At 40.6% G+C, this 11,186-nt stretch overlaps 1 protein-coding gene across 1 annotated transcript in view; it reads left to right on the forward strand.

Annotated features, from left to right (window-relative positions):
- The first annotated feature begins 2,705 nt into the window (after window positions 1–2,705).
- Window positions 2,706–11,186, forward strand: part of Casp1 (caspase 1) — a 19,886-nt gene continuing 11,405 nt past the window's right edge. Inside the window, exons 1-3 of the mRNA XM_017800962.2 lie at window positions 2,706–2,860; window positions 3,451–3,717; window positions 10,884–10,984. Coding sequence (XP_017656451.1) covers window positions 2,836–2,860; window positions 3,451–3,717; window positions 10,884–10,984 — 393 coding nt within the window. The 5' untranslated portion in view covers window positions 2,706–2,835. The remainder of the gene's footprint in view (window positions 2,861–3,450; window positions 3,718–10,883; window positions 10,985–11,186) is intronic.

Consider the following 11,186-nt stretch of genomic DNA (forward strand, 5'->3'; position numbering starts at 1 on the left):
GTAGTTCCTAGGCTAGGCTTGGGCCTGTTGCCCATTTCCTTCATTGTATGATGGGTGTTTGTCTGATTGACTTGGCTTGGGTATTGTACATGTGGTCACCGTTATTGTGAGTTCATATGACCAAGTTCCCAGTGATCTGGAAGCCTTTGTTTCCTTATGTTCATGCACCAACTCTAGTTCTTAAGGTCTTAGTATCCCTTCTTCCACAATATAGTTCCTAGGCTAGGCTTGGGCCTGTTGCCCATTTCCTTCATTGTGTGATGGGTGTTTGTCTGATTGGCTTGGCTTGGGTTTGTACATGTTGTCACGTTGTTGCGAGTTCATATGACCAAGTTCCCAGTGATCTGGAAGCCTTTGTTTCCTTACGTTCATGCACCAACTCTAGTTCTTAAGGTCTTAGTATCCCTTCTTCCACAATGGACCCCAAGCCTTGGGTGGATGAGGTTTAATATAAGAGTCCGATCTAGGGACAAGCACTCCACAGTCTCTTAATTCTCTAAAACTTAGTCAATTGTGGCCTTCTGTGTGCTTTGCAATCTATTCTATGAGGAAGCTTGCTGTAGAGAGTTGAATGAGGTGGTAACATTTTACTTGCTCCTGTTCTGCTTATTCTGTAAGCCTTAGGCATAGAGGTTTCACTGTAGATGTGTTATTTAGGCCTGGGCATCTCTCAGATACATGTTCTATGTGTGAGACCAGTTGTGGAACTGTCTAATATCCTCCATATGTTGCAAAAAGAAGTTTCTTTGATAAGTGTCCAATTCAGTATCGTCTGATAAAATTCTCACATTAGACATAAGAATTGATGCCTCAGATACCTACTCTTCATGTCAGATCTTAATTTCCTAATTTTCTGATTTTATTGATTTTTTAAACAATTGTCTAATTTAGAGATGAGGGAGACATTTTTATTAACTATTTCTTCTAAAAAAGAGTAAATATCTGTGTGAATTGGCTCATTTCTGAAGTAGCTATATCTCCTTTGTAGTGCACAGTTCAAGAAAGGATGAACACTTTAGTCTGAGCATTTTCACCATCTTCATAGGGCTTGGTGCTGGGTCATTGTTCCATGTGATTGGGTAAATCAAGGTTACTAGATTACCAAATTTTGTGAGTCTTCAGATGAAGAGGTAATTTTCCCTTACAATTATGTTTTATATTTTCCCTATAATTCAGTAAGCTGTAAGTTAAATAACTTCATGATGGAAGCCTCTTTGTGGCTTATGAATCAATTATGGACCCTTAAATCAGTAAGGGATGAGTTTCACTTCAGACATCAGTGAGCAAATGCCACTGCTTCCAAATAGCCACACCTGGAAATGGATGAACTCCTATTCTAGGAATGGGATTCCCACTGATAGATGTTCAGTATTTTGGAAAACATTATTGACAAATCTGGAAAATTGTTCAGTGACTCTATTGACAGCTATCATCCACTCACAGTCTATCATTTTAGAAATGATTATTATTCATTTGGTCTATGATGAAGCACAATAGAAATTTCAGAGACTGTTACTAAGCCACACTTGAAATATTTTCTGATCTGGACATGGTGGTGCACACCTTTACCCTTGGCATTCTGGAGCAGAGGCTAGCATATCTTTGTGATTCAAGGCCAGTTTAGTCTGCAGAGATGGTTTCTGACCAACCATTAGGGTTACATAGTAATGGACACAAAGGGTCAGAGAATAGAATCTACTACAATAATTCTGCTAAAGGGATATAGAGTGAAACTGTATGCATGTATTGTTACATGCATAGATGAATGCATCTCTCAACTCTCACCAGAGAAACTTCCTCATGAACCAGATGGTGATTCACACCAAGACTCACAACTGGCCAAAGTACAGAGAATAGAGACTTCAAAGTGTGTGTCCCTGGGTAGGACACCTATATCAAACTTGTGCTACCCAAGATACAGGGATCATTGTAGAAGAGGGGACAGAAAGATTATAGCCAGGGGTGATAGAAGACCACAAGAAAATCAGAGTTTTCCTGACAACTGGGAAATTGCTCATATGAACTGTGTTGTGCTGTGATGAAAGGATTGCTTCACTAAGCCAGGCAAACATTCCTAAATTTTAAGCCTCCTCTATAGACTGTCTTAAATGTAGACTTCCCTGACTTTCTAGAATTTCTCAGAGTTGCCCACTGAGCCTCTCAATCACCGTAAACTGAGCATGCCCAAATCTAAACTCACAGTCGCCCTCAAGGCTATTCCTCCTGCTCTTTACCCATTCTAGAAAGCACTACTGCCTGCTGAGAATTTGATGTGGGTGATTTCAATTCACTTGGGGTGCTCTTTCTCACCCGGTAACTTCCTCTCTGGTCCAGCAGTGAGAATTGTCTCATTCTCTCCTCAGGTAGACGCCACTTACCAACCCCTTTCCACCATCTGGTGTCTGACAATCGCTTCCATGTTGTTTTGTACATGCTGCTTAACAGTACACAGTAGTTTGTTTTCTAAATGTATTTCTCTTACTTTCTAGACTACAGTTTGTAAATGACGGAAGAGCATGTATGTGCCAGTCACATCTTCAGCTCTGTTAGGGAACATCTGCCTCGGAGTAGGCACTCAATAAATAGCTGTTGAATGTTGTCCCCTCATTCTTCCCTAGGACCCACCCACTTCCTACCCTGAGCTATTGCATATGTTTCAGAAAACTCATCTCCAAGTTCACTCTTTGGCACAGGTCTAAACTCTGGAAGTTTGAGTTGAATTAGGAAACAGAATCATGCACACACACTACTAGAGAGCAGTGCTTGTTTCCCAATCTGCATACACACCCTGGTGACCAGGAACCCACAGAGTGCTTTCAGTTTCAGTAGCAGTGGATGGTGGGAGAGGAAGCCATGGCTGGTGAGTGCTCCTCAGTGTGAAAAGGGCAGGACTTGTAAACAGCTTAGGAAGAGGTGCCTCTCTGGACGCTAGCATTAGCTTCTGCAGATGTTCAGATGAGCTGAATCTTGGGGGAGGAGGCTGGTGAGTAGGAAATGTGCACAGGAGAGTCCTGAAACCGTGGGAAAGAAAGACCAGGGGCAGAAGTGTGCTCGGGTTTTTATTGTTCTCTTTCTGTCACTTAGCTGTCTTAAATCTTCCACCCAGAGTCCTGGAACAGGATGAACGGCAGCGGCAGCTGCCACAGAAGAAAACGGGTTATTATTACTTCTTCATTTTATTACTCGGAGGAGAGTACATATGAGATAGGAGACTTCCTGCTTCTAGGACCCAACAGGAAGGCAGTAGCTCAGTGTTCATCCCGCACTCCATTGCACATGGGTAATGTTGATGGGAAAATACTGAGCAAGGATAGAATAAATGAGGAGACAAGTAAACTGTGTGAAGAGACACTGTGCTGATTTGATCCAAAGCAGGCCATGCTCTCTTCAGGACATGAAGGGAATATGAGGCTGTTTATCTGACTTGAAAATTCTTTGTGCCCTAATCAGACAACACCCTGAGAGAGAAGAGGAAGCAGTTTGTCCGCTCAGTGGGCAAAGGGACAATAAATGGCTTGCTGGATGAACTTTTACAGAAGAAAGTGTTCAACCAAGAAGAGATGGAGAGAATAAATTGTGCAAATGCCACTGTTGCAGATAAGGCACGAGATTTATGTGACTCTGTCATTCGGAAAGGGCCCCAGGCATGCCAAATCTGTATTGCTTATATTTGTGAAGAAGACGGCCACCTGGCAGGAACTCTGGGACTTTCTGCAGGTAAGAGCTGCATCCTCAGCAAAGTTCACTCTGTGTATCTTTGAAACATTATCTGATTTCCTCTTAGTTATGTTTGTTTGCTGACATCTCCCCTGGCTCTGCTTTCATTTCTCTCTCTGAGGCTCTGTTGCAGGTCTTGAGGCTCATCTCTTTTTATAACTTCTACCCTACGATTTCACATGCTCACCTCCTGGCTACCACACCCAGTTTTATATGGTGCTGTGGATAGAATACAGGACTTTGTGCATGGTAAGGACATGCTCATGTAATTTAACTACATGAAGTTCATGAAAACATTAGAAGTTCCAAACTGTACATAGTTGGTTACTCCTGTAAAAGCCATGCCATTTCACTCACAATAGTCACATTGTGCTGGCAGGTGTGTATTGTAGCAACATCAAGCACTAGGTAAAACCCTTGAAGTCCTTCCTTCACTGTGCTGGCTTATCATCTTCCAGATCTCAAAATGTTGGCCTGTAGGGAGAGGATTTCCTTCTTTGTTTAAGATTATTTTTTTCTAAGTCTTTTAACCAAAGTGAGTGCTTTCTTCAACAATAGGATCTTATGATCTGGATGGAAATAGTGGGTAACCAAGAGAAATGGCAATTGCCTATGTTGCTTTGGATGCCTCTGGGTCCCCTTGACCAATAAATTTCATGTAACCCATTACTAGAACTGAATTTTTTTTATTATAACCCATATCTTCTGAGAGATTTATTTATCCATGTATGATAGCCCTGTTCAAGCTCCTATTTTTAAAGTTACATTTCTAATTAGCTTAGAATTTAATGAATTTTCAGCTACATCATTTTCATACATATTAGTTTTAGATAACCTGCCTTCTCCTACCTCTTGTCCTTTATTACCCTGTATTCACACCCACTTAAACCCATGAAGGCCTCTGAAAGGAAAAACTTAAAGGAGCATTAGGTTCCTGGCTGCTCAGCCTTGTATCTAAACTGATTAAATCACTATTAGGTACATGTCAGAATATCTGTTGATGGTGGAATTTAAGAGAATAAATTGAATATCCAAATAAGGCTGCATATTAAATAATTGTGTTTTAGTTGCTGCCTTATTCTTCTGTTGTGTTTTGTGTGTGTTTATGAATTTGTGTGTGTGTGTGTGTGTGTGTGTGTGTGTGTGTGTGTATGTTCTGAGGCCTATCTGCTTAGAATTTGCCCTTCTAAGAACCTATGTTGCAGTTGTGATCTGAGTTGATAAATTTGTAAGTTTCCCTAATGGTTTTCTTCCTCTGCAGAGTGAAGGTGAGATCCGCAGTGGACTATGTCACTTTGGAAAGAAGCTTCAGGAGAAGAAATTCTTATGAGACAAAAAATTCGAATCTTCATTTACTGAAGCTTATTGATGTCATCAGTGTTTCTCATAAATTTCTGACTCTCTGATATGTGTTGTTTCTTATTCCTTGGCCTTAGAATATAAAAAGGTTGATCTATCAGTAGCAATGTGGGCGATGGAGGGTTGTCATATTATTGGAAGTCTTTCTTACTTCCTGTTCTTTCTTGCTCAGGATTCCATTGCAAACTTGAAAATACACCAACTGTCCAGTATGATGCTTTTAACACGTGCCTTCTGCAGTGAGGGGAAACAAATGAATCCTTAGCTTTTAATGTTCAGTAACATTGCCTGTGTGTAAGGCAGACAAATACCCATACACATGCACACACACACATACACACACACACACACACACACATACACACACAAATAAAGATGTCTAGAATGTTCCCATTTAGTTTTTCTGACCTGCCTCTATTAACCTTACTTTAATTTAACAAATCTTTAGGAGGAATGCCATAGAAAAGACCAAAGAAATATGTTGTCAGATGTCAAACTCCTTCAAGTATGTGAAAGGTGTAACATGATGTGACTCTTTCTTTGAACAGTAAGGTTGATCAGAGTCAGTACCATACGCCGACAGGGAATGACTCTGCACCACCCAACAGAAAAGTGGACTTTGTTTCTGCCTAGGCTGTTTTTATTCTACATAAAGCGATACATTATGAAATATTGCCTTCTAGAAGGTTCAAGAGAGGTTCTTATTTGTACTCTCATGTCAATTCCTAAAAGTTCTGCCATAGATTATAGAAAGTGATTCAGTGCCAGGAATGAAGCCTGAAGTACTTACAGGATTTTTCAGGTTTATGAACACTGAAGAGCTCTTTATAAGCTGAAATGAAACTCAGCGTGTTTCTTTTTCTCTTGAATTTATTCATCATAAATCTTGAAGGGACACCCACTATAAATTAACAAGAAATAAGTATGTTCTCTTTTTCAATACTTTGCTTAAGCGAGTGAGGCTAGACAGGCTGAAAAGCCTCTAGTGAATGAATTCACACCCAGGGACATCTGAGTACAGAAAGTTGACTCCACAGGCCTTAACATATATGTTAAAATGCATGAAGTTCTGTCAGCAGGTTATGGAGGGGGTGTAGATGGGGAAGGGGTGCTAAATATGATAAAGTTGCATTGTATGAAATTCACAAAATTCAATAAAACTATACTTAAAAATATTTTGTACCCCAGGCATGGTGGCACACACCTTTAATTCCAGCACCCTGGAGGAAGAGGCAGGCGGATCTCTGTGAGTTCAAGGCCAGCCTGGTCTACATAGTGAGTTCTAAGACAACTGGGGCTACAGAGAGACCCTGTCTCAAAAAGACCAAAAAAAATATATTTTATTCCACAGAGGAGATTGCTTACTTGAGCCTCCTTGAACAGTGAATTACTTGAACAGTGAATTGCTACTTGTGTAGGAGAACATTTATCAGTGTAGAAGATTAGGTGAGTACTGAAATGCTTCTTTGGGGGGGTTGGGAAGAGTTTGAAGACAGTTTGATATAGTTTGAGGGAGCTAGAGCACTGAGTTCAAAGCAGGACTATCAAGAGCTATGTCATCATTTAACAAGTTTCCTAACCATGATGAAACATAGTTTGGATATATGTAAAATAGGACTAAGACAGCTGTTCATATGGAGTCCCTGAAAGAACTGAAAGATCTGGTAAAGGTCTGAACCAGAATTTGCCACCAGGAATGAAGACGAAACAATGAACTTGTTTGCAAATGCAGTCACGTTATTACAACTTCTCTTCAGAGCAAAATATACTCATGAAAGTGAGTAAAACAAGGAAACACCAGGGAATGAGGATCATACCTCATGTTGTACAGATCACATGTGATATTTCTTCAACATCATCAATAGTACCAAATTTACACATAATCAAACAACATGGAAAAATCCTCTCCACTCCATGTTATTTCAATGAGGATTAGAGAGGCTCTGGAGTGTCCTAACGTTCAGGAAACTTTTTGTAGCAAACTAGCGGCCTCTGTTCCTGACCATGTCTACTGCGCAGTAACAGCAGGTCAGCAGCAGTGTCCACAAATGATCCAGAAATGACAGGCTACAGAAGGAGCAGGTTCCTGGTCTCCCCTCCTCCATAAAGCTTGATTTGGACTGAAGCTTTGAAGCTCGTAATTAATCTTACTCAAAATACATGTAATTCAAGTTCAAGAATTTAAGAGAAAACAAATGAGAATGATTTCTTTAGCTTTCTGATTCACAACTTCTTTAATTCAGAAACCTTTCTTACATACACTTTTTTTTAGAACTAACTTTGATAGCTGGAAACTTCTTTGAAAAAATTCTATTACAAAGTTAATAGCATTAAATGTGTAGACTTTTCACAAGTCCAAGAAGTGTTCCTCTCTACTCTCTTCTTACTTACTGCATTAGTTACTTTTCCCAATGTGATAAATACCCGAAAAGACCATTGAAGGAAGATAAAGTATATGTTGGCTCACAGTTTAAAAGGGATGCTGTCTACCATGGCAGGAAAGCTGATGGGCAGGGCACGAGGCAGCTGGGCACAGTGCATTTGCTGTCAGGAAGAGGAGAAAGTCCAATGCTGGTGCTCAGCTTGGTATCTCCTTTTGCCCTGTGTATTTCTCCTGGGTACCCTGTCCCTAGGAGAGGGTAACCTGTAACCTAACAGGACATATCTTTGCTTCTCAGTCAAACTGCATTGGAAATGCCCTCACAAAAAAAGAGTCTTTCTTCTAGGCAATCAAGTTTATAATATAGATTACCCATGTATCCATCACCCAGAAGGAGTTCATAAACCCTTGTTTTGAGCCTTCTATGCATTGCTTCTATCAAACTCTGTCTTTATTTTACAGAATGTTGTCTCCTGCATTCCTTTTACATTAAGTCAAGACTCACATCACCTTAAAGTTACTGTCCCAATACCTGTTCCTCAGGTCAGATACTAGCTTCTAATGTTTTAACTTTATTGATTTTGCAGGAGTCTCATCTGAGGATAAAGGACATATTTTTATTAACTACTTTTTCCTTAAAAAAGACTCTTTGAACTGGCTCATTTCCTTGATTTCATACACACACACACACACACACACACACACACACACACACACACATTTTAATTTACAGTTTAAAGAGGGATAAACAACTTAGACTGAGTAATTGAACCATGCATTTAGGGCTTGGTACTGGATCTTTGTACTCTATGGTCAGGTGAAAACAAGATTACTCAATTAATTGATACTGTACTAAACGTTTGAAACACTTTCTTCAGATGACAAGGAAATTTTTCTTTTATAATTTTTCTCTATTTCCCCATAACCAAGTAAGCTGTAAGTTAAACAGCTTCCTGAGGGAAGAACCCATCGTGCCTTAAGAGTCACTTATGGGCCCTTATGTAGACATCTATAAGAGACAGATTTCACTTAACAACAGTGACAAATGCCAAGTTTCCAGACAGTCACATATGGAAATGGACGCTCTTCTAAACCAGGAAAGAGATTCTCACTGATTAATATCCAGTGTTTGGGAAAATAATTTTGGCAAATATTGAAAGTTGTTAAATGACTATATTTATAGCTGCTATATATATATATATATAGTCTATCATTTTAGAAATGATTTTTATCATTTATTTGGTCCAAGGTTCACAATGAAAATTTCTCAGAGACTGATTCTAAGCCATACTCAGAAGTATTTTCTGTGCTTGACTTGGTAGTGTACAACTTTAATCCCAGCACTCTGGGGGTAGAAGCAAGTTTATATCTATGAGTTCAAGGCCAATTTGCTCTGCATATCAAGTTTCAGGCCAAACAGCAGGGCTATATGTTAAGAGACAGTCTCTAAGTACAATGGAAGAGATTCAACTACTATCATTCTGGTAAATAGACACAGAATTAAACTGACTCCTAATGCCCTATTGCTATAACCATAGATTAATGCATCTCTCAGTTCTCATCGGAGAAAGTTTCTCTTTCAGAAGATGATGATTAATGGTGAGACACACAACTCGACAATGTGCAAAGAATAAGAGACTGCAAAGGCTTAGTCCCAAATAGGACACCTACGTCAACCTCTGGTTCCAAAGGGAATATTTGCAGAAGGGGAAGAAAGATTCTAAGAGCCAGAAGTGGTGGATGACCACAAAGAAAGTGTTTTCCAGAAAACTGCAGTTACTCATATGAACTTGAATGGCACTGGTGTCACAATGTACAAATCATATGTAAGTTCAAGGGAGAAAAAAAGTCCTGACTCAGAATTCTGACATGAGTAAGAAGTCCCTACCTTAGTAGAGGCACATTGGCAACTCATCGCTACTGGGAGAGGAGAGTCAGGTGTTTATAAGGGTGTGAGCCTGGGTAGGCAAACTAAGGTGTAGTGAACAGACTGACATTGAAAGGTATATGTGGACACATTTGTCTCAAAAGGACCTATAGATATAGGAGGTAGTAGTGTGGAGTGCAGATCAGGGAGAGTTAATATGATCAAAATATCAAAACTTCAAGAAAAGGAAACAAACAAAAGAAGAAATATTCTCTAAGTTGTTTATTCCCTTCCTGTGCTGGTTTGATTGTTGTTGTTGTTGTTGTTATTGTGTTGTTGTTTTCGGAGACAGTCTCCCTGTAGCCTGAGTTTTCCTGGGAGACAGACCAGGCCAGTCTTGATCTCAGGGAGAGCTGCCTGACTCAGTCTCCTGAGTCATGGGATTAAAGGAGTATGACAGCACACCTGGCAGCCATTCCTTTATGTTTTTATTGATTTTTTGTGTATTTCATACAGAACATCCCAAACATTCCCACATTTTGAGCCTCATGTATTTGCCGCTTTGTCCTTCATCAAGTCCTCAAATACAGACACTTTCCTGACTTTCCAGAATTCCACATAGTTGCCTACTGAGCCCCTTCAATCACCTTAATTGAGCATGCCCAAAGCAAATCTCTGTCTTCTCCAAGGCTATTCTTCTTGCGCTTTATCCATTGTAGAAAGAGAAAAACTGTCTTCTGAGAATTTGATGATTCCAGCTAATTCAGGGCATCTATTTCTCACACAAGATCTTCCTCACCAGTCAAACAGTGGAAAATTATTTGATTCTTCCCTCATGTGGACTCCAGCTTACCAACCCTCTTTCCACCACCCAATGAAACACCCCTTGGTATTATGTGGTCATGACCAACCTCTGCAACAATTTGCACTGCATTTTTGTTTTATAAATTTCTCTGTCACTGCATAGACTACAGTTTCTAAATGACTGAAGGGCACATGTGTCAGGTGCATCTTCAGCTCTGCTAGGGAACATCTGGCTCAGAGTGGGAACTCAAATAGCTCAATGTCATTCCTCTCTTTCTTCCCTAAAATCCACTCCCCTCCTACACCAACGTAATCCAAGTGGAAATCGGAGCTCCTCTTCGTGGTTCACACCTAGGCAGTCGAAACTCTGGAAGGAAGTTTGAGTTGAATTAGGAACACCATCTCGCACACACACCACTGGAGAGCAGTGCTTGTTTCCCAATCGGCATACACACCCTGGTGACTAGGAAGCCACAAAGCGCTTTCAGTTTCAGTAGCAGCTGATGGTAGCAGAGGAAGCCATGGCTGGTGAGTGCTCCTCAGTGTGAAAAGGGCAGACCTTGTAAATAAATAGCGTAGGAAGAGGTGCCTCTCTGGACGCTAGCATTAGCTTCTGCAGATGTTCAGATGAGCTGAATCTTGGGGGAGGAGGCTGGTGAGTAGGAAACGTGCACAGGAGAGTCCTGAAACCGTGGGAAAGAAAGACCAGGGGCAGAAGTGGGCTCGGGTTTTTATTGTTCTCTTCCTGCCACTTAGCTGTCTTAACTCTTCCACTTCGTGTCCTGGAACAGGATGAACGGCAGCGGCAGCTGCCACAGAAGAAAACGGGTTACTATTCTTCATTTTATTGCTCAGAGGTGAATACATATGAGACAGGGGACTTCCTGCTTCTAGGACCCAGCAGGATACAGTAGCTCAATGTTCATTCCATGTCCTGTGTTCGCATGGCTAATGTTTTCAGGAAAACATGGAGCAAGGCTAGAACAAAGGAAGAGCTAAGTGAAGTGTGTGAGGAGACACTGCGCTGATTCAGTCTGGGACAGATCATGCATTGTTCAA

The sequence above is a fragment of the Nannospalax galili genome, unplaced genomic scaffold, assembly GCF_000622305.1.
Source record: "Nannospalax galili isolate Female #2095 unplaced genomic scaffold, S.galili_v1.0 scaffold1222, whole genome shotgun sequence".
NCBI lineage: Eukaryota > Metazoa > Chordata > Mammalia > Rodentia > Spalacidae > Nannospalax > Nannospalax galili.